At 49.8% G+C, this 24,472-nt stretch overlaps 1 protein-coding gene across 6 annotated transcripts in view; it reads right to left on the reverse strand.

The window, feature by feature from the left end:
* The window catches only part of Erg (ETS transcription factor ERG), a 218,308-nt gene that overhangs the window by 35,532 nt on the left and 158,304 nt on the right, over positions 1 to 24,472 (reverse strand). For all 6 annotated transcript variants that reach the window (XM_004842372.3, XM_087212331.1, XM_004842373.4 and 3 more), the window contains one exon: positions 13,114 to 13,331. In XM_004842372.3, coding sequence (XP_004842429.1) covers positions 13,114 to 13,331 — 218 coding nt within the window. Of the gene's footprint in view, positions 1 to 13,113; positions 13,332 to 24,472 lie in introns of those variants that run through there.

Consider the following 24,472-nt stretch of genomic DNA (forward strand, 5'->3'; position numbering starts at 1 on the left):
ATAGGCGAGGTCTGGAAACTCCAGGATATGATAGGATCAGATTTAATGGAGAAATAAGGAATCTAGCCTAACCACCAAACAAAGAAATATATTGATGTCCTGCTAAATGGTAACCCACAGACGGGAGCCCTGGCCATCATGCCAGAGGGGTGTTCATACTCGTTACTTCCAGAAGTCCCCCTCAAGCTTTTCCAACACACTTTCTCCACCTTCTTGGGGACCTGTGAATCATCACTTCCTCTGGATTCCAGATTGCCATCCTAGTGTTTAAGGCTGTGGGCTCGACTCCAATGGACCCTTGTTTGTGTCCTGAGTTTGCGTCAGGTGGAGCTCTGCAGCAAATCTGTGGAAGTGTAGAGGCATAGGCATGGTGTGGACTTGACCTTGGAATCTGAGAAGGTCAAAGGCATCAGAGGCAAGAGGGCCCTCCCTGGAGGAGGGGCAGACAGGGCTGAAGCAGGGCAGAAAAGACAATGGCAGGGGTGTGGACAGGAGGAGCGGACAGGGCTCTCAGTGTCCCTTTGGAAAGAGGTTTTCAGCCTCTGCGCTGTGGTTTAGATCTGAAATGCATCCAAAAAACCTCACACAAAGTTTTGGTGCCCAGGGGAGCAGAGAAGGCGATTTAAGAAAAGGACTGGGCCACCAGGACTCTGACTTATCAATGGATGAATCCATCCGGGGTTCATGGCCCCACAGGCTACTGAGAGGTGGTGGAAAGTTAGGAATTGGCTTAGTTGGAGGGAGGAGGTCCTTGGGGACATGCATTGGAGGGTCACATTTTGTCACTAGCTCTTCCTCCCTCTTGCCCTCTCTTTGCTTCCTGGCTCCGCCATGGCTCCCTGCCATGATGTTGCCTCACCACGGGTCTAGAAACCACAGAGCCAAGGGACCACGGATTGAAACCTCTGGGCCCTAAGAAACCCTTCCCCCTTTAAGTTGATTTCTCAGGTATTCTGTCAAAGGGTTGGAAAGCTGGCAGACACAGTCTGGGAACCCTGAGATCAGAGCTCACTGGCAAACGTGCCTGGGGCCTGGGCAGAGATCTCAGAGGTAACATCCAGGAGAAGACAGCATCCAGCTGTGGTTGGAGGTTGCTCAGAACTGAGGCCCAGCCCGGGGGGTTCAACTCCACAGTCACTCAGAGCATCCCCACAGCCGAGCTAATACGAAGGAGAATTACAGACCCTAGCAGAGTGAGTTCCCATGGAGTAGATCTCGAATATTCCCAATGCTGCCAACAGCAGCATTATTTCCTCCTATGCTGTCTTTATTGGCTTCAAACATTAATCTCTAAAAGACGCATCCTGATATCAAAACACAGAGTATCTTCACTTGAGTCTTGGTTCCCTATTCCCTTGGGAAACTCCATGAGCTGAGCAAAGTGTGTAAGTTCTGATATATTTGTTTCAAGGAGAGAAGTTCCTAGGACAGAGAAGCGAGAGGGATTTGATTCTTTAGGAACATGATTTTAGATGGTAGATAGTGCCAAGGGTTGGTGGTAACAACTCCAAGGTCTGCTTGTGCCCATGCACTCGCTCATTTACGTGATTTTTATTGAGTACTTGTTATAACAAGGCACCATCACAGAATTATAAAAATGGAAGACATTGTGGGTTATGGGCTTTTTTTTAATATTCTTTTAATTCTTCATAGTTTAATTTCCATATCAGAGAACTTTATGTATGGATTACAGGAGTTTTTCAATGGCAGGAAAACAGATCCTTTATCAAATCTGGATAATGCCAGATTGCTTTCCAAAGATATGTGTAAATATTTAAAATAGGGGCAATGTTTAGTAAACTTACTTGGCTTTCATCACAACCAAACACAAGCTATCTCTTTAAGTTTTCCCATCCCAGACTGACGGTAGGAAACACAAAAACAAGACTGTGCAACCCCATTTGCAAAACTTGTATTTTTAAGGCAATGAAAACATACATATCATCATTTTCCCCATTGTGTTTAGCTTTAGCACTTGAACAAGACAGAACGAAGCCATGGTTCCGATCATTCCCAATGAGTTTTTCAATGACTTTAAGGAAACTAACTCCAAAGAAGAAAGGGTCGCGCTCCAGGGTCATCCACACACTGGACCCTAAACTGGCATTCAACAAAAATTGACTAAATAAGCCTGGATTGTTCTCATTTCCATTTCCCCTTGTCAGCGCCTGAGGGAAGGAGCTGCATAACAAACACTGGGAGCCCTGCCTGGCAGTGAGCAGCCCTCATGAGGGTCCCTGTGACAGGGCTGCCGGGGTCTCCGCTCCCCTCAGGTGGGAACCGAGGGCACAGGAACTGAGACGAAAATAAGAAAAGGGGCAGCTGCTGCAGAAGGAAGGCAATTGTTTACATACCACTTCATTTCAGAAAAAGAAATCCTATCATGGCCCATAGAATTGAGAAATATTGGTTGAAAAGCCTCACTGTAAATACATTCTCAGCTCTTTGCCCAGATGCGACAAGAAAAGAGCTACACTGCAGGAATCTGTCGCTTGCCTCCAGCCCTGCAGCTACCTTCATCGTGAATTCCAGGCACACACAGCACTGGGAAGGGGCTTCCCGGGACAGCTTGGATTCCTCCCGCACGGGGCACCGCAGACAATGCAGGGCCATTCACACATGGGCCATTCTAACAGGATGAGGATGCGGGCATCCGAAGCATTGCTTTTAGCACCATAAGGCAAAGAGGGTGAGCTCTCAGTACCTGCGTGTGTGACACAGCCGTTCCTGCGGAGACTCTGAGGTCATTCACTCCATGCTTGGCAAAAGGGTAATCACTGGTGACTGAAAGGCCCCTATCTTAAGATTCAGGACATACATTTCCCTACTGCAGATAAGCATGGCTCAAGATACCGTTTTCAAAGACACTTTCCTTTAAAGATACACAGAAATCATTCTATCTTAACCACCTTCTCGAATCCACATTTCCGGGTGGTTTTCTATTTTGACCCACTGAACAGCAGTGTGGACAAACCCAGATAATACACGGCATCAGCCGGAGGCACAGCTGGGGAGGTAGCACCCCTCTCTCACAACAGGGGTATTTCCATAATGGGTGGGGAAGGCTGGCTCAGAATACAAACTTTTCAGAATGGACAAGGGCCAGGGCGCCGCAAAGATGGCTTCCTCTCTACGCAAGTCCCTCCCAACCTGCTCATGACCACATGACTTGACGAATTTAGCTTCTGCAGCAATCTAACTCTTTCCCATGGCATTTGGCCCTGACTGTGGTCCCCGTAAAAAGAAAACAGTAGTGCAGAAAAATGAGTAAACCTTTGCAATGAAGAAGGGGGGGTGCTGGTGACCTTCTACTGACGGCTGGAGATCTATGCCTGGTGGAATTGGCCTGTGGAGACTCAAATCTAATAATCACCCCTATGGAGCAGTTGGAGGTCGAGCTGGTGATTTGAGGTCATGAGCACTGGCTTCTTAAAACACATTAGGATCCCGAATTGATGGTAAGAAAAAAACAGGGCAAAGCATATCTGATAAATTGGATATTTTGCTCAATATAAATTAAGGTCAGAAGCCAGACATCTTGCCCGACAGGGTGGGTGCTCATAGGGCTACATAAGGAGAGAGTTGGAAGAAATCCCATTCCCGAGGCCCAGGCAGCTGCCCGGGTAGACAGGTGTTCACTGACACTAACTGTCCCTAGGCAGGCGTCTTCCAGTGTTCCTCTGCGACTCTAGAGCTCCATGTATGTGTATGTGAAATGGTTCTGAATATCATCCATTCTCCTGCTTGTTCTCAAACTATGTAGAGTTTGAAGTGGATTATAAAAATGAGCATAAGATGTAATAATAACATACATGATTGAGACAATATAAATGCAAGGCAGAAAAACCATCCAGCCAATGAAGGGCGTTGGCCCAAGAGAGGAAGGGTTTATGTCTGGGAAAGCAACTTCTCCTGTGGATTTGCCATGTGAGGTCACACAGTTTGTTGGCCAAGAACTTGGACCTCGAGAAGAGTTAGTATCAGGCTTTGGGCACTTGGGACGGGGTTTCTTCTGCCTCTCTCATTGTGCAGTTCCACGAGCACCCAATGTGCTTGGCAACTTATCCACCTTCTCATCTTAAATGTAGTAAAAGCTCCCAGGCATGTAACATGCTTTGTCATGTTCTTCCACCATTAATTCAAAACCAGGTGCCCAGCGTATGGTACTGTTTTAACGGTTAGGAATTCAGTTCATCTACACAACTCCATGGGATAAATACAGCCATGTGTTGCATGCGGAGGTTTCCATTGGTGACAGACAGCACGTAAGTGTGGTCTCATTAGACGATATCACCCAGGGACCCCATAGCCAATTTAGCTGGTGTAAGTGAACTCTGTGATGTCTGAGCCACGATGAAGTCACCCACGGACATCAGGATGGGACTGTGCTGTTGTTGAGTGGTGCATTCCTGTACTACTGGCCAGCAGTGGTTGTGCAGGTCAAGAATAGAGAGGTTGGTAACCTGTCCAAGGTTACACATGAGGAGGCAGAAGAATGGGATATGAATTTGCACCATTGAGCTCCACATTGTGTGATCTCACTGTGGGCCCAATGAGGAGTCTCTCCATGGACATGAGACAGAATTGTGTGGGCCCTGAGAAGACCCCATAGCCTCACAAGTGGGTATTTTCAGTAGAAGATTCTTGAGCAGTCTTGACAATAGTCAGGGAGGAGAAGAGAGGAGAGGAGAAGAGCGGAGCGGAGCAGTCACCATCTTGACAGAGCTCCCCCCGGAAGACTCCAAAGATGTTGAAGTTTACTTAGAACACATGTGAGTTCCGATGTTTGGTTTTTGAAAAGTCCCTCAGTTTTGAGTTCAAAGCCATCTGTCCCTCCTCAGTGCTGCTTCCTGGAGGTATTCAGCACAGTGCCTGTCCCACATAGGTGAGGGTCAGACATTCCTCAGTGGGAAAAGGAAACCAGACAAAGGCCCCAAGCCAGGGGTCAGGGTGGGGACGTCACCGTGTCAGATCACAGGCCCAGAATGGAGAAGCAAGGCCCAGGACAGAAGCCAGAGCCCCGGGAAGCAAGCGGTCCACCTGATGTGCAAGGCGAGGTGGAACCCAGCCCAGGATGAAAGCCTCATTTAGCTCTGTCTATACATACTCTCTCTTAGAAAGACGTCATCTGCTTGTAAAAATATACTGAGAAATAGAGAAGGAGGTCTTTGGTCTTTGGAAAACAAAATAAAGTTGGCATCTGATACTGGTGTTCTCACACTGGCGCCCACTCTCACAGCTGGGCTCCGTCATGGAAAGCGCCCGAGGTGAAGCGGCCAGGCCGACGCTGTGTGCTCTGAGACCAGAGCCCTGGCCGGACTCTCAGCTGGCCCCTGCGGGTGTGAATGGACCTCATCCCCCACCACCAAATACAGCCCCGTGCTCTCTAGTCACATGAAGTCTGTGATGCACTCGCCTTTCAGAGCAGCTAGCAGAGGCTATGGGACTTGGGGAAAGGCCAAGCCAGGCCCACATAGAACTCAGGAGGCCACCCTGCTGGTTCTGTGGAAAATCCACCTGCTCCCCCAGAGCCATCCTCCTTCCCCTTCCTCGAGCTGGCATGGAGACACCTGCTCTCTCTGCCCCACACGAGGGGCCACTCCTGAGCGCCCCTTCCCAGTGTCCTCTCGCCTGCAGCGGGGTTTTCTCTTCTCAGATGCAGCCCAAGTCAGCTACATCCAACTGAGCCTCGTTCTTGGCCCCCAGTGCCTCCGGATGAACCCAGACTCCCTAGAAACTTCTCAGGCACCCAGTCTGTACCCCTTGGCTCCTCCCATCACGTGCCGATTACGCACGGACTGGCTCTCTGCTGGGGGCTGTGCCACCACAGTGGGCTCCCTGCTGTCACAGCCCAGAGCCACCCACAGCCCCTCAGTTTGCTGCCACTGACGCTGCCCCCCACCCCAATGACCACATTCCCCACCACTCCACCACTCCCCAGCTCGGGCTTCGACTTTGCTTCAAGGCTTCAAGGCTGAGGTCCCCTCCAGCAGCTCTAGGCTAGGGGCAGGGGTCCTTCAGCCTTCAGTGGCGGTGCCTCTGCCCCTGCCTCACGGATACCCACTGCCAAGGTCACCTCTGAGGGCACCAACTCCAGAAGTGCATTTTCTCAGCAGGAACCCTCGACATGGGTAAGGGGAAGAAGGGTTGGTGCAGAAACCTCCCCAGCCAGACCCCAACCTCCTGGCCCCTAACTGTGATGAAAGAGAAAGCCCCTGATCAGGAACTGGGAACCCAGTGTGGATCTGGGCTGACCCCAGATGAATCACAGCTGGGGCTCCTTGTCTCATGCATAGAAAGGGCCGATGTCCCCTCTGCTGGCAGCAGGAGGGGATCCCTGGGATGACTCGTGACAGCCTGGTTTTGCAAACCGTGAAACATTATACAAAGGAACATGGCCGCATTCTGCACGTGCATGTGTGTGCGCATGCATGTGTGTGCACGAGTCTGTGTTTGGCTGGCACCTGGCTCATAACTGCACCTCAGCAAACTCAGCGCAGGTAAACAACCGGCTGGTCACCGCACTGCAGTGTTTGGCTCGGGACTGTTTATTAGGAGGTCGCTGTCTCCCTCACTCCTCTTGGGGGCTGATGCGTTCATTTCATGGACGAGGGCCCGGTGAAGAGGCTTTGGGGAGGACACACGCAGGTCTTCCTTGGCAGCGTTGTGGTGACAGGCAAAGGTCACTTCTGTCAGGGACACCCGCGCGGACAGCCACTCCAACCTGCCTCAGAGCTGAAGACAAACCCACTCCCGCTCCGGTGTAAAAGACCGGGGCTTAAGGCTAACCCAGCACAGCCCTGGTCCAGCCCCACAGCCGGGACCGAAGTCACCTCAGAAGGTATCTTAGGACCTCAGACAAGGGCTAGATTGTCTGCAGAGCCGTGGGTAATTTGTGGGTCTGTTTTATTTCTGAACCAGAGGCGGTGGAAAAGCTGCTTCACCCCACGGCGGAGCTGCGGGCCGTGATTCTCGTCCAACTGAAACTGTAGCTGTTTGACTTCGCAGCTGCGTGTTATTTTTACCCTTACTAAATATTGTCTCTTACACCTGGAATGTCTGCCTCTTCCCAACAGTCCTATTCCTTCCCCTTCTCCGAAGCAGCTGAAGACAGAGTTAATTAAAGAGGCGCCCCCAGCTCACCAACAGTTGGCTCTTTGTCCCTAAAAGGGGCTCAGGGCTTGGAGTTGCCTTGGGAAACTTTCACTCCTGAGGTCTCCGTTTACCTCTGCAGCAGGGGCTAGAGAGACCCCGTGTTGCATTTAGACCAGCACCCTTGGGGGAGATGCATCATTGTGGGGAACACCATTTGGAAATCACAACTTCTGTAGAATAAAATTTCTACAAGCCACTCAATGGTCAAGAGTGAATGTGACATCTTTACTGCCTTGAGAATTCCTTCAGTTTTGCCTAAAACACTTTGACTTTTCAGAGGAAATAGCCACCATGGCACTCGAGGACTTTCGTCTAATAGCTGGCTATGTCAATTCTGGTTAACCAAATAATGTTGCTTTCGAGACAGAAAATGCCAAAGCATTCTTGGTGGCCCAGGGAGTCCACTTGGATGCTAACTGCCCTGTGCACTCTGCTCTAAAATGGTGCGTTTGACCTCCCAAGAGAGCAGACGGCATTGAGTGACCTCAGAGGAGAAGGTACAAGGACTTGTCTCCTCCTCAGAGACCTTGTGGCCCTTCCTGACCACCCCGTCTCCCCATCCAGACTCAGTTCTGTAGCACCGCAAGCCAACCTCTGCAGAGGACAAGGCCAGGTGTGGAGGGGCATACGTTATCGCGACACTCAGGAAGCTGAGGCAGGAGGATCACTGTAAGTTCGAGGCCTGCCTGGGCTACATAACAAGACCCTGTCTCAAAAAACCAAAAGAAAGCTACCTCTGTGAACCAAATCTGCCAGGTCTTGGATGGTGACACCCAGTCCCCAGAACTGTGGGAAATGCGTATGTGGCTCCTATGCCCTGGTCTGTGGCCTTCTGTTACAGCAGCCCGAGCTGCAGAAAGCACTCACTGGACAGTGAGGAGAAATCATGAGTCTGGACATCTCTGGCGTTGCAGAAGCCACCCACAGCTGGGCAGGTGGCCGGGCAGAATTAGGGGCTGTCTCATGTGCCAATCCATGTCAGCCCCCTGAGGCAGAGAGGGGCAAATGGAAAGAGTGTGGGGAAAAGGCAGGAAGATATATGGCCATCAAACCCAGGAAGTCAAAATGAAGAGACCCAGGAACCACTTGCAAATGTTAAATGTAAGGCTGCACGAAAATGCAAGGGGCCGATAGCAGAAGCTCTTCTGCCAAGATCTCCATCCACCCCAGTTGCAGGCAAGGTGCGGCTGGCAGCCCGGTGCCACCTCAAACAGGACATCCCAGTTTTCATCTCAGTCCAACAAGCGTTTCCTGAAGGCACTGACATGCTCAGAGTGTGCGTCTCCTTGCCACACACACTATTTTTATTTTTAAATTTTTTTTGGTACCAGGGATCGAACTCAGGACCTTGTGCTTTCGAGGCAGGTGGTGGAACCACTGAGCTAAATCCTCGGCCCTACGCTATTTTTAAATGGAAACACCATGTGAAGTTCATGTAACGGAGAGGGCAGCTGAATGATCTGCTGGGTAAAATAAAATAAGAGGAAAATAAGATTTTTTTCTAAGACAAGGTCTTGCTATGTAGCCCAGGCTGGCCTTGAACTCCTGGTGAGCCTCCTGCCTCTGCCTCCCGTGTGCTGGGATTCTTCCCCTGTGGCCCCATGACCTCAGCAAGCATCTCCTGTAATCTCAGCACTCTGAGAGGCTGAGTCAGGAGGAACATAAGTTCAAGCCCAGCCTGGGCAACTTGGTAACTTAGGGTTCTTCCCTTGGTCATCCATCATTTTACGGTGACCACAGGGCCACTGCACTGAGCCTTCCCTCATGTGTTACTCACTTTCTTAGGGCTGACTTCTTGGGCCACCCTATCTAGCACTGCTAAGCACTAGCCAGGATCTCATCTGTTATATATTTGAGTGAGTTATTTGATTTAATGACTAGGAAGTGAACCTACACGTTGTGAATGGGGGAGTGGTCTGCTCCCCAAACCACTTGGCTGGGCAGCCAGGGGTGACAGAGGCTCCTGCTGCTCAGGCTAGCTGAGCCGGGCGGCCCCAGGTGGGGAGGGGAAGGAGGTGCGGCTCACCTGGGGAGACAGATACCCGGGAACCAGCCCTCTATCCCGCTATCTTATCCGCCGCCGCCTCTGCCCAGCTACTGTGCATTTCCCTCCTTGGTTAGCAGGGCTGCACTGCACAGCAGGGGTTCCCAGGCCACAGAGCGTCAGATTCCACAGAGGGCTCCTTAAAACACAGCTTGGCTGGGCATGGTGGGATGCCTGTAACCCCAACAGGGAACCTGAGGCCAGAGGATTGGGAGTTTGAGCCCAGCCTGGGAAACATAGAAAGTTAGTGAGACTTCGTCTCAAAATAAAAAGTAAAACAAGGGCTGGACATGTAGCTCAGTGCAAAGACCCTGGGGTCAGCAGAAAAATAAACACACAAATGAATGAACCAAAAACACCACCCTTCGAGGCCTCCCCTAGATCTCTTCAGATTCAGAAACCCCGGGCCTGGGACTGAGAATATGCTTCCAGAACAAGCTTCTGGAGACTCCTCCTGGGGCCCCACTTTAGGAACCATTATGGCATGGGAACTTGCACACAATAAAAGGAATGAGTTCATGGCTGCAGGTGGCTTGGGTTTGCGTTCACGCACCACCTGCAGAGGGCTCCACGGAGTCACCATCACCCGTGGAAAGAAGGCCACGCCCACGGGCACCCAATGGCCTTGCACAGGCCTGCACAAGGGAGTAAGCAGCTCTGCCCGGTGCTGCCCCCTGGCGATGGAGGGCAGTTTTCACCCGTCCCGTGGCTGAGCTTGCCATCTGCAGGGTCTGGGCCTCAGCAGGTTAACGCCTGTAGCCAGGGACAAGAGCTGAATTCTAGCGGCAGCAGGTCTCGTTTTACCCCTTGTATGTCATTTCAGGCACTCATCAGCACGTCAGGCTGAGCTTTTGCAGCTTTTCACCTACTGTTTGGGCAGCAGGTCCCTCCCAGTCCTCCTCGGGTAGCGGTGTGGGCCTGGGTGGGCAGAGGGCCGAGGCCCAGGAGTGACACCTGTGCCATGCTCTGGCCACATCTAACCCCACAGAGCGTGCCTGTCCCACCCAGAGGGGCATTTGCAAAAGGGCAGGACACCTGGGTCACAGCCCACGTGGCCCAGCCAAAGGCCAACTGCAGATGTGTGTGAATTCCCCTGCACTGGGCTCCAGGATGTGCACTGCTACAGAAAAGCCCCTGCGCGGAAGCCAGAGCAGGGACTTTGGGGGCGGGCTGCCTCCGGACGTCTACACCCTGTCTGATCACAACACCGCCCCCTCTTCCTGCCAGCCAGGCTGAGCCCCAGCAGGGCCAGACACCGACATCCCAGCGCAGCAGGCTGGAGCTGAGGTGGCCCCGTCCAGCACAGGCCGACAGCACCAGACACATTGGTCAGCGGCCTGTGTGCTGTGTCTCCCCAGCAACAACACTACATGCCCCTACATTCCCGGGTCACGATCAAACCCTTCTCTGGGTGCTGCTGTGAGGGATTTGCAAGGCCACATCTCCAGCAGCTGCGCTTAATTAAGGGAGATTGTGGCGAGCCTGGTCTAATCTGCTGAAGGGCTAAAGAGCAAACCCACGCTTTCCAGGGAAGGAGGGATTCTGCCACACGAGGGAGGCGCTTCCTTAAAGTAAAGCTCCCACAGCGGCCCGGAGTTCCGAGAATCCCACCCACACCAGGCTGGGCCCCAAGAGCAGCAGATACTAAGCTTAGGCCTGGTCCCCGAAATCTCTTCTGCAGCAGGAACCCACAGCTGCCAAGCCCTGTGCCCCAGGCCAGTCTCGGTGAGGAGGGCGGCTCTGGACGACCAGCTGCTTGGGGCTACTTGGCATCGGTGTTGTCACCAGATGCCGCAGCACGGCTCTGTCACACACAGAGCTGTGGCCCTGAGGAAGCACTTGGACCTTGCTTAAGGCAGACGGGGCAAACGGTGCTCCCCAAGGCATCTCTGCCACCCTGATGTCCACAAGTGACCAGACGGTGAGCGGCGTGGCCTCGGTCCCATGGGGCCCTGCCTACCCACGCGGACCTGAGTGTGGGTGGGAGGATTCTGAGCAGCACGGGAATTCCGGGTGGCCTGGGGCAGGCAAAGCTCAAAGACCCCACTGTTCCCTTGCAAGGAGATGTCTGGTGTCCCTGAACCCTGGCCTAGGGCTCTGGAAACCATGACAGCTGGAAAGGCTGCCCAGCCCTGGACACCGGCTACCAACCGAGGGCATCGGGGGCCGACGTGGGCACTTCTCCCACACGCGGAATGTGGACTGCCTTTGGTGTTTTACTTGGGAGTGGCGCAGGGAGAACAAGGGAACCTTTATTTCTGCTGCACTTGTCTTGCCTTTGGCTCGGTCTCCTTCGGCCAAGTCCAGCTGGGCCTGTCGAAACCCGGCCGCCGGGGCCGAGAGAGGAAGGCCAGGTGCGTGCGCCCTCGCTGCCGGAAGAAAACCCTGAGTTTCGCTCTCCCTTCAGTCCCAGCCTCCGCATGCGGTGCACTTCCGGGAGAAAGCAGTTCACCTCTGGAGAAGAAAAGCCTAAGAACCCCATCTTGCTCTTAGTTTCCTCACCATGGGCATGCTGGGGGTTTGGGGTCACAGGACTCACCCCAAATCAATGCCATGCAAGCCTTTCAGGCTTAATGATGGACAGGATTGGACAGGACTGGCAGTAAATTATGTACTTGAATCATTTACTTTCCAGGACTGGGAAAGCCCCGTCTTGATGAGCCCTACGCTGCACCTGCCTTGAATTAACCTACAGGTCAGGTCAAAGTAAGCTCAGCACAAATTCGTCCTGCTGCTGAGAAGAAGGGAGAGGCCCAGCAGTGACCGGCTTCAGAGTCAGGACGGCACTGGCACCTCCCATCTGCCCGTGTGACACGTCCACCCCTGCTGTTGGCATTCCCGCTGAGGGACTGCGGCTTGGCGCTTTCTCTGGCACCCCACCAGCAGTTGACGCATCAGTTTCCAGCACTTATAAAACACCACACTCAAACATCTTAACATCAAACATATACGTAACAGAGAGACCCTGTCACAGCTGCAGAGTGGAAAATGTTCTGGGCGTGGAGTCCAACACCCTCTGGTTTACATCCAAAGTCTGAGTCCATCTCAGTGGTGATTCTGAGTTAGCCCAAACCGCCTGGCTGTTTCCAGTTAGCGCATGAGGATGAGCATTCACCCGGGCTTCTGAGGGCTCTGAGGGCTGCTGGAGGTAAAGGGCTTCATACACCATAGAGCACAAGAAACTGCCAGCTGCCCCTGTGACTTTAGGTAGAAATGTAGGCTATGTAACATTTAAAAGAAATTGTCCTTTCTTTGTCCTGAGATGTTGTGCTTTTTGCCTGGATATATATGGGATAGTACATCATCATGGAATTAACCTTAGTGTTCACAACTACTTTCTATGCTTCTGTGTGCTCAAAACAGTTCTGCATTGGATAACGCATTGCAAGTGACGGCTACATTTTCATGACAAACTCAAGAAAGTAGTTATTGGAGGCAGAGCTTGGTGTGAAGTATTATGAGTTGAGAACAAACAAGAGAAGGGGACAGCGGGGCTGGAAGGCTGGGCTGGAGACAGACAGGGACGGCAGGGACAGAAAGTCAAATGTTGGGACAAATGCTGCACTGCCTCCATCCAAGCAGAAGACAGCGTTATTGTGCAGGCAATAAAACCTCAGTGATGAATCATGCCATATGTGGGCAAGCCCCCCTCCCACAGAGCCCTCACGCCTGGGAAATAGGACTGAACACCCCATCTTCAAAGAGAGTTCTTGGTAAATATACTACTGGTTTTACAACCTTTATCCACAACCCAAACCACTGGCAAACACATTTTCTCAGTGTTGCCCAATGCTCCCGGTCCGTGCCTTCCATTTCTGAACCCATCCTTGGAGAAAGGAGGCAGGAGGGCTAACTTCTGGTACAGGAAAACAGGAAGTCAGGGGTAGTGGGGTGAGGGACCGTGGTCACCTTACCTGGAGCCGTTCACCTGGCCAGGGTGGCATTCCATCTTGATGGTGACCCTGGTCGGGGGCTGAGACAGCCAGTCCTGCTGAGGGACCCTCGGGCTCATCTTGGAAGTCTGGCCATAGTCACCGGAGGAGGACGCAGTCATCTCTGTCTTGGCCAGGTGTGGCGTTCCGTAGGCGCACTCAAATAACGACTGGTCCTCGCTCACCACTGATAGAGCTTCCTGAATGCCCAAAGAAACACATATTCAGGACTCTCCAAAGGGTAGGCACGGCTCACCAAGCTGCTGATTTCAGACTGGAGTCATTTCTAATGGGGACAGTCACACTGGAGGTAGATTGTATGGACTCCATTTCTACTCTTCAGAAGAAAGAGCCCCTTGTTTTCTTCCCAGGAGGCTGAAGTGCTGGAACTGGCCAGCCCAGAAACACTGGATGAGGGATTCATGGCACCCTAGACATGCCAGCAGCGGGCCAGATAATACCCACTTTCATCTGAACTCGAGGAAGTTGAATTTCAAAGGTCTTAGAAGACATCCAATTGCATGTGTCATTATTTGACAAATGCAATCTATAATTCAAGCGGACAGGGTACAGAACAGTCATGAGGATTAACAAAAGACATGTGAGGCTAACACCTAAACATCTGGCAAAACTGCCACACTCCCAGGAGACTCGGAGGAAGAGGTCCTCTGAGGAGAGTGAGGGGAGGTGGGAACACCAGGGAACAGCCAGACAGTGGTCTTGCTTTTTCTGCTCTGTGATTAGCTCACATAGAGTTCCAAGGGGTGCTTCCATGATGGCGAACATCTGGATGATGAATGAACCCCCAAAAATGCAAAAGCTGTGAATTATCCAGATGCTTCCAGACACTATACTGGGAAGTCTAAAATATCTGAATCAGTGAATAGCTGCTTTTTTTCTCTTTACTTTCTATTAATAGCTTTGCCTTTCTGCATGACTTAATGAAAAGAAACAGAAATCTGTCATGGTTGGATCATTTCTTTCTGTGGTTTTAAGTCAAACAAGTGGTTAGCCTATGGCTATGTTTATATTCTGCAGCCAGATCAGCGCAGGCAAACTCGGTTTGGAAATCTTAGCTACTTGAATGATATGGCAGACACATGGCGTGATTGTGAGGCGATCCAGTTTGGTTTCTGGAACAGACAAGATCCATGTGACAGCTCATTTTTATTTCAGTCCTTTGGCTATCAGCTCATGAGAAGCAAATGCTAGCTGAGCCACAGATTATGTTTTAGAAAACAGAACTTTGGGGCCAGTTTGGTGAGGGAGGGGGCCTCAGAGACCACCTCATCTCCGCGGTCCAGAAAGGCTCACATCTCACCCTAGACGGCCCGGCTGCAATGAGCAGGGTGACTGAAGGGGCAGACGCTCGCGTCATCATCTTCCCCTCCTGCCTCTGCAGTCCACAGTGCCCTTCTCCAGCGTTCAGGTTTGGGAGATGTGTTTGAATTAGCTGTTATGCTAAGTCACCCCTAAACCACATGCGCTTACAGATGGGGCTTTCAAACGGCAACTGGATTATGGGGCTTTTTCACTGGCTCGCTTTTAGCAGGTGGGATCAAGTTGGAAGAGATGGTCACTGGGGCTTGGCCTAGAAGGGGTCACTTCCCTCCCCAGCTCCTCCTTAGACCCTCCCTGCTTCCTGTCCGCCATGCTTTGAGCAGCACTCCTCCGCCAGGCCCCGCCACCATGCCACCCTGCCTTGGAGCCAGCTGACTGTAGACTGAAACCTCTACAGACCATGAGCCAGAATAAACTCTCCTCCTTTCAGCTGTGGGTGTTGGATATTACATCTCAGCGACAAGGAAGTGGCTAAGACATTAACATTCCCTTCTTGTTCTTGACATTGACTTTTACGTAAACAAGGGTGCTCCCCGTGGGTATGTCCCCGTATGCTACAGCCAGTCTGAGCTGGGGACCTCCATTCCCAGAAGTATCAGGATCATGCAGTTACACAGAGCTTTCCTCCCAACTCCATGTTGGGTCACTCTCTCCCCACCCCCAAGGCCCAGGCTTTTCCAGCTTCCCAAGGGCACAAGGCTCTGGCCAGACACACCATCTTGTCTCTGAGTCAGTCAGCAGGCAGAGCCGGTAGGAATGAACCAGTTCTCTGCCCTGAGTGGTGGCCACTGTGTGGGCATAGATAACACCGCACCTTTGACCCTGTTGGGATGCCTAGGAGCGAAGCTCTGCAACACTCTGGGACAGACTGAGGTGGGAGTTTTTAGCAGGAGCACACCAAGGCTGAATCAGGGCAGCCAGAGCACCAGAGTCAGGCAGGGGACAAAGGCGGCCGAAATCCGCAACCCAGTCACATGGCCGAAAGAAGTCATGCGAGGGAGCAGGCAGAGTGGAGGGTAGGCATGGGCACCCCAGATGTTGGAGAATCTGAACCTCACAGCTGTCTCCTGGGCACACTGGGAGAGTGAATGCAGGCCTCTCAACTCACAGTCCTGGGCTGCAAAGGAAAATCATGCTGGGCGTGGTGGTCTGTGCCTGAAATCTCAGCACTCTGGGAGGATGAGGCAGGAGGCTCGAATGTTGGAATGTTCAACACAGCCTGGGCAACTTAGCAATGTACTGTGACCTTGCCTCAAAAGAAAACATCAAAAAGGGCTGGGGAGGTGGCTCAGTATGAAGACCCCGGGTTCAATCCCCAGTGTAACAAAAACTAAAACTAAAATAAGATAAAATCAGCACCACTGACATAGTGAAGCCATTCTAATTAATAGAGGCCAAAATTACAGCTTCCTAAGTAACTTGGCTAAGCAGATCCTCCTGTCCCAGGGCAGTGCTGGCAGACAGCTGCTCCCTCTCCTCCCAGGCCTGCAGCCTCCAGCGAGCCTCAGAGAGGACAACACACTCTGTAATGTTAGCTTTGGTGCTCTGGCAAGAGAACCATGAGTAACTGTGTGATTTAGCTCAGAAACTGCCAAAAACAGGTCACGACAGGCAGAATTTCAAGTTACAAATTTTTTAAAAGAGGGGTTTCAACATCAACAACCAAAAAAGCAAAAACTATGAAACACTAGCACACCGCCAGATAACGTATTTTTACAAACAGAGCCACTGGCCAGATAAATATACCATAAGATTGAGGAAAAAAAAGCCCAAAATATTCTTAGTAAAGTGAAGCTTAAGTGTGTGTTTCTGAGGGAAGAAATCCATTCTCACATCTGGCAAAGCATTATTTCAGCACATGGTTTTCTAAAGAAAGAAATCAAAGTTAATTAAGATTGATTCAGAAGGGGGAAAGGACCTTAATAAACACTAAGATAACAAGGGCATGCATTCCATCTTCATATCTCAAAATTCTTCTCTAAGTTAATATTGTGTAAAAATGAGAACAGGGACAAAATTCAGAACGGCAAAAGCAACCACTTTATGACTTTGGTTTATCAGAGGGGAAAGATTTGAAATGGGTAAATCAAGTCAGCCAGAAACCTAGAATCGAGTACAGCTTAGGAAAAGGAAACAAATAAATAAAATCACACACACTACCCACGCAGCATGTCTTAACAATGGGGGAGGTAACAAAAAAGCGAGGGCGGGTTTTCAGAGACTTAGCCACAAGAACCATCGCTACCGTTAACTGCTAGAAGAAAACCGAGCTGTGGACCTCTAGCCCTTCTTTGTCCCCACACCTGACCCGTGACCGGCAGGTCTCAGCACCCCCCTTTTGAAGTCTGAATGACAAGGCAACATCTCCCACTTCTCCTGCCCGGCAGTCCTAGGATTTCAGAGGGGAGACAGTGGCTCTGTAGCCGGTGGGAGTAAAACCAGACAGAAGTGTGAGTCCAGGCTGGTAACCAGAAATGTGGGGGCTGCGGCTGCGGCCCCGGCTGTGGTTGCCGATGTCCCTGCTTCCCCATCCCCTGGCTCCTTTCCCGGCCACCAGGCCACCTCACCTCCTGTCCACCTGCCTGCCTGCCTCTGTGTGTGGGTGCCCCAGTGAGCCCAGCAAGGTCACTCTTTCAGAACCCTAGACCAGACGAAGAGAGAGAACTTTGCTTTGGTTGCTTTATAACCTAGAACTCAAAAACAGCCAAAACCTGGCAGAAATGCAGCATCATAATTTAATATGCCTGCCTCCGTGTCACTATAAAAGACTGAAATTTGGATTGGTGGGTGCCAGTGTGTGTGGGTTGTGGGGGTGTTTTTCTATAGCTCCAGGCAAGTTGGGGTGGTCTGATGTGGTAAGTAGCTGCTGCCCAAGACCATTTTTTATGTGAAAAACACATAAATTCCAAGCAAATTGCCCTAGTAAAAAGGTACTGCTGGGTTAGTACTCCGGTGTTTATTACTTCATTTGAGTACCAAAAGCACCAGTGACTTCTGAGGACCATTCTTTTGTATTCTGATCGGAGGAGAACAGCTGGGGGCAAGAAAGCATCCATCACTATACTTAGATGAAAAAAATGAAGACAGATAAATTAAAATGTTGAGCACACTTTGTACATGTACTGATGCTTCCAGCAGTTTTCAGGGACCCCGATGCGTCTCTGTAGCAAAGAAATGCCCGGTTCGACTCTTAGATTTCAAGAAAAGGTTAGAAAATCAGGGTCTCAGCCTAAATTTGTTTCCAATTTGCGATTCCCCGAGGTCCATAAAAATAATATATTGTCGGGCCAGGGATTTAGCTCAGTGGTTTTGCTGCCTGCTGCACAAGTGCAAGGACCCGAGTTTGATCCCCTGTACCAAATAATAATAATAATAATAATAATAATAGTATATTGTCAATAGACAGAATCCATCATAAAGTTCTCTTGAAAATCTGGGAATGATAAAGTGCTCACACTGAGAAAATCTTCAGGAATGACCCGTACTCACTGGCAGCAAGTGAGGGGCAGAAGTGAGGGAGTTACAGAACTCGATTCCTAAATCAGCCTTCAGTTTCCAAGAGTCTTGTATGCCATAATTATTTGATAATTATGAAAAACAAATGCAAATACTAAGTGGAGCAAGAACTTTAAGACCGGGGCCATTCTACAGAATAATCTTACAGAAGCTCTTGCTATCCCAACAGTGTGGAGACCGTCCACATCCAAAGGCCAACATCTCCTTGTGTCAACAGCCCACCTTTCTGTCCAAGTTCTAATCCTATCATGATCCAGTCTAAAAGTCCTCCATAGGTCGCTCTCACTCAGAGCCAGGTAGACACTGGTATATCACTTAACTCCATGCATGGCAATCAGTAAGATGTCGTCTTTCAGCCACTTTCATGAACAGTTGGTCTGACTTTTAACAAACCAAGTTACCTTGTTGAACACTTCGCTTGCAATAGCCTCTTACATCCTACTTTGTTGATTTTAAGATACACCATGTTTTAGATTTTCCCAGCTCTGAAACCTAGTTGTATCTTACAATCAGTGGCATGTCCTAGGTTATGGGCAGCATTTCTCCTCTGGTGGCAGACATAATAATGGTAGATTTTCTCATTGACAGCATCCTCAGTTTTGTAGAAAACAATAATTTTTTTGACTGTGCTGGGAATTGAACCTAGACCCTTTGCACTGAGCTACATCTCCTGCTCTTTTTAACTTTTTAAATGTTGAGACAAGATCTCACTGAGTTGTCCAGGCTGGGCTAGAACTTGTGATCCTATTGCCTCAGCTTTCCAAAGTGTGGGGATTTTACAGGCATGCACCACCACGTCCAGCTATAGTAATTTAATTCTTACAGTATTTTCAGGTCAGCTGTCATTCTTGCCTACAAATGAGAAAGCAGGATCAGAAAAAAGAAGGCGCTTCCCTCCGCAGTGAGGATGAGGCAGAGGAGGCCTCGTGTCCGAATGGACGCATTCTCCAGCTGCTCCCTGGGAGGGAGGTAGAGAGGAGGAAAGCAGATCACATGGCATATGCCCTTCTTGTTCTAACAGCAGAGCTGTTTCCACAGATAGGAGATGAGAGAGAAGACGTCGGGGGAGATGTGAGGACCACTGCCCTGAGCGAACCTCAGGACCTAGCATAGAACAGAGGGTCAGGAGAGAAACTGGAGTACCTCTCAGAAAGCAGCAGGAAGCCCCCTAAGTACCACCCTTCTGAAAACTAAAGGCTGACACTGCAATGTCCCAGGTAGGCTTAACTACTGTGTAGACGATGGTTTAAACCCATGAACCTGTTCTTTGCTTTGGCTAATCTGATTACTCAGACCCAAAGAGATGGCTCAGGATTAGCAGGTAGATAACTGCCCTCTCTACGTGAATACTGCCCAGAAAACAGAAGGCAGTCGGGACACTGTTTATAAATATGCTGAACCGGGGCCTCTTTGAAGAGCTTCAATGGAGGTCCGGAGACGTAAGATACTGGAAAACTATTTGCTAGTCTGTCCCAAGCCCTGTTGTGTATAGTCTCTCTTCAAGCCAAGGCACATACAGTAGATGCTTCTGGGAAGTCCAATTCCTAATCACATTTTCAGGAGAAAAAAGAAACACAAATGAAACACACAGCACACCAAGAGAAGTCCCACTGGGCCGCCACCAGCCATGATCAAGGTCTCGGACCTGAAGGAGTTTTGATTCTCAGCCTATGTACTTTTGTAATCTGATTTATTCTGGGGAACCGTCATGATTTCCAGGGTCCCTGGTAATTCTAACACACACAGAGCTACCCCGGGTGAGAGCTGCCTCATCGAGTTGGTGTGACCATTTCTGCTCCTTCTTGACCTGTTTTTCTCTTCTTCCAAATTCTTCAGAGGAGGAAACATTTGCACCATACATTAAATGCAGCGCCTAGCTTTGTGTTCACATTTTTCTAATTTAACACATTGCTATTTTCGTCTTTCAGAAATATATAAAAAAAAATCTTGGATTAGCCTCAAAGGAAAATGTATGTTGGCCAATGAAGTCCATTTAAAGAGCGGATTTTTGCCAATATGGTATCGCTTCAGAATCAAACAACTTTACGACCCGAAATACGGGTCCAGTGCTGAGGTAAGACTCAGAACTGGCATTTCATACATGCATATATTTTCATACATGCACATGTATATATATGCATGCACACACACAGATGTACATAAGTGCACACACATCGATATATGTAATATATGTAAAGCTTGGAATATAGAACCTCATATTCTTTTGTAATAAAGCACTACAGAGAGATGTCACACATTCCTTATCTGTACTGCAGTAGGGCGCATGTTACACGTACCCCATAGCGCAGAGAACCCCGATTCTCCCCTTCTCCTCCCGGAAGGCACCTTTTCCTCTCCTTCCCCCAGAACAGACCAGCTCAGACCAGCCTGCCTCTCCCTCTCTGGGACCCCCACTCTCCCACCAGCCCCAGGCACCTCAGGTGGTTGCCACACTCCTCTATGCTCACTTACTTTGCCCTGACCACGTCGCCATGAAAACAGAAGCCTTTTCGCTCCAGTTTCTTGGTGTATGTGTTTCTAGCATCAGATATCACACACTTGTGGATGCTTACATTGATCATACAACCAAGTCAGGAAATGATATCAAAGGCCCGGTGGGGGACCCACATTTTGTGAGATGGAAGTTGGGGAGGTTGTTATTGGTACTACATCTGCTAGCTCCATAGCGGGGAGCGCAGTGTTGAAGCCTTTTACCTTAAATCCACATAGATTTTAACAAGTCTAACGAGTGGGTAACTCACAAAAAACATTTTGGAAAATTAATTTCCCTAAAGCAAGGAAAGAAATGCTCCAGGCAGAAACCAGAAAGCCCAGGGCTGGGGATTTAGCTCAGCGGTTCTGCCACCTGCCCTGCAAGTGCAAGGACCTGAGTTCAATCTCCGGTACCAAAAAAAAAAAAACAAAAAAAAAAAACAAGGAAAGAAAGCACAAGGCCTAGAAATATTGTGGAAATGACTGGGGCTTCAGAGACAAATTTCAAAGAATGGTGACATTTGACATGATGAAAATGAGATTCAAATTAACCGTGGGAAACCAAGAAACCAGAGCAAGGCAACTTTCCAACGCCTTTGTCTCTAACTGGATTACATGATGTGTATGTGCATCCAAACTTCACACTGGAATCCACTGCCATTAGAATGGGCAGCATACACACTTTCACGAGTAGGGTAAAGTAAATTAAATTCTAAGAAGAAACAATATGTTTGATGTTAATAGGCTTCTTTATTCTCCCACAAAGAAACACTTCTCCCCCAATAGATTTCTTTCCTCTAGAGATGAACAAAAAGTGTAAAAACATGGGGAAACATCCTGTTTGCATGTTTCATATTGGAATGAGTGCATAGAATGCAGTTGATGTTCCTTCAGATCCATCTGCACGTAGGGCTCTTTCTTTCTGCTTCTTATTTTTATTTTATTTTATTTTTTTGCATTGCTGGGGATGGAACCCAGGGCCTTGCATAAGCCAGGCAAGCACTCTGACACTGAGCTACATCCTAGCTTGTTTTTATTTTTCTAATCATTGTCATCATATTACACTTAGAATAGCCACATGACAACCCTCATTGTTATTAGTTTTAAGTAGCTCATTTGAGATGGAGAGATGTTTTTTGTTAGTCTTTATTGCAAAATTTAGGATTAATATGGTGGAAGCTGGACTCTGCTCTTGCCTTGTGGGAAATTTTCGCCCCTTCCTGCTCCCACTCTGAGCTTGCTGGGAGCTCATTAGAAATGCAGCCTCTGGGTTCCCAATCTGCCAGGTCAGAAGCCACTTTATGACCACGTCCCAGGTGAGGTGGGTGCACGTTTGGTACAGGTAAGTGCACTTTATCCTTTCTAAGCCTCAATTTCCTCAACTGCAAAGGTGGATCATATCACAGCTGCCTAGCTCCCAACTAGGGTAGCTCAAGGGGATAAAAAAGCTGCTGTAAGGAAAAGATTTTATAAAGCTTAATATTACATTTAAATTATTATTGGGGGGGTGATGCATGCTGTAATCCCAGCCACTCAGGAAGCTGAAGCAGGAGGATCACACATTTCAGGCCAGCCTGGGCAACTCAGTGAGACCCTGTCTCAAAATCAAAATTTAAAAACGGGCTTGGGATGTAACTCAGAGGTAGAGTACTTACCTAACGTTCATGAGGCCATATTCCATCCTCAATATCACCAAAAAAACTCCACCAAAACCAAACAACAACAAAGCCAATGGAGGAATGAATCAATGGAATAATGAATGAATGACTGCACCATGTGCTTATAACAGAATCTCTGTGTTCCCCTGGATGAGCACAGTGCAGAGTTGATAACCTCCTCCTGAAGGGAAGTCTTCTCTTCCAGGACCTGTGATCCTTAATGCTTCTTTTTTTTTTGGTACCGGAGATCGAACTCGGGACCTTGCGCTTTCAAGGCAGGCAGTGGAACCACTGAGCTAAATCCCTGGCCTTGACGCTTATTTTGATTTCCCCTAAAACTTTCTGGGGTTTCCAATGAACTTCTTTGAGGAGATGTTTCCATGACAACCATAGGAAGAAATTTACAATTATATTCTGCTCTTCCAGTTTTTGCAGTTTGCAAGCCCAGGCTGGGGTTCAGATGATTTGGGTTGGAGACATTCAGAGGCTCCCAGAATCAGCACCCCAGCTTAAGTGGTGACAAAGTCACCTGCACCCCCTGTTGCAACGGAGGAGGGACAGGAGATCACCCCGCTCCCTGCTCGTCTGCAGAGGGTGCTCCATTCAAAACAGGCCGCCCTGTGCTTGGCCTTCTCAGTGCACACAGACGCCAAGAACTCAGCGCGCTACACATCTGGAATGGGTCTGGTCCACGGGTCTCTGACACATGAATTCATTGTGGTAAAATTCCAAGAATTTTATTCATGAGAAAATTCTGGCACAATGGAAAACCCCGGCACGCACAAGAGTTAAGCAACAGATGTCCTGGCCTCCACCCTCTGACAAGGCTGTCACTGGCTGAGTTAATCTTCATCAGGTGTCTCACTCAGGCCTTCAGACGTTCAGCCAAGACTTTCCATCAGAGGGGGGCTCTGCCCTGACTCAAATCACAGGGCACAACAGGAAACAGCAGAGACGCCCCAGGCACTGCTTGGAGGCCAGGGCCTGTGGGTGCTTTGCAACTCCATGCCTTCACCTCCATATCCCTTAACCAGGGTCCAGCACGCTGATGATTTCTAGGGTCTCTTCCTGCACCAACAAGAGATCTATTGCATTTAACCAGTAGCACCCTCTCCCTGCATGGCCAGCCCTCTTCTCCACCTTGGAGCAGATGTGTAGATGAGGTGGGACTAGGAATGCAGCTGCTAAAACCCAGGCTCCTCCTGTGTGGTCTTCAGATTTCATGCCCCAGGTCCGTGTGGACATCTTCCATGGCAACACAGGAAGTTCGGTACCATCCCGAGAGCCAGTGCTGTCTTGAGGGCCTCATCTCTGACACGTTCACCCCACCTCCTTCTCCTTCTCATCCCTAGCCCTGAGTAACAACCGTTAGTAGAGGACGCTCACTGCATAAAGTGGGCACAGATAGGAATGTTTGCTTTTTCTCGGGCACTGACTCCTGTGGTGGAAAGAGCCAGGGGTGGCCCACTGGAGGCTCCAATCCCTGCCAAGGTCGCCCTTTGGCTCCGTGAGTGGTGGCGCCTCTCTCCCTGGGAAGGAGACTAAGCCTGGGTTTTGTGGAGAATTTTCCAGCCCATAAATCTCCCTGGTTGCTCTTCAGGAAGAGATCCAAGTGGCCAGGGTGTTGAGACCCTCTGCACGTTGAGTGGGTGCCTCTCCTAGGATGCAGTGCAAGCACCAGGCAGCAGCCCGGAGTCCTAGCACTCTTAGTGTCCAACCAACTGGTTGCCAAGGAGATTTGGTGTTTATGATTCTGGAGTGCTGACCTCAACCCCCATACATTTGAATTACAAACGGTAAAGTTGCCCCACGATTTCAAATGACTCATGTGTATCTCATACCCACAGGACTCCCGTGGAGTTTGACTTGAGCCCCTGTACATTTGTCCATTCTGGAAATCCCAGTGGCTCTTGCCATTGCTGTGGATGCATTCATACACCAACAATTCTGAACTGCAGCATGGCCTGGGGACCTGAAATCTTAATGACACCATACATAGGCCTCTGGGTCACCTCCTGAGTGGGGGCCTCCTTATGTATCCTTACTGTTGTGGAGGAAGCAAATCATGGGTAACAACATCTGTCTGTCTTTTCCAGGGGGACAAGGAAGTTTCCAGAGCTCAGAACTGCTGGGCCCCCACTGTTCAGGCCCTGAGCAGCACAAAGACACCTGCAGCAGTGGTCAGGTGACCCAGGTGCCTGGGTGCTGTTCCAAGTCACTCACTCATTCATCCTGCACTGGAGTCCCCAAGGGTGACCTGTGGGTACAGCTCCTTAGAGAAGCAACTGATCCACAACGAAGGGCGATTCCCTTCTCCTGCCTTCCAATCCAAC

Source organism: Heterocephalus glaber, unplaced genomic scaffold, assembly GCF_053883595.1.
Source record: "Heterocephalus glaber isolate CG9 unplaced genomic scaffold, H.glaber_assembly_v1.0 deba00000122, whole genome shotgun sequence".
NCBI lineage: Eukaryota > Metazoa > Chordata > Mammalia > Rodentia > Bathyergidae > Heterocephalus > Heterocephalus glaber.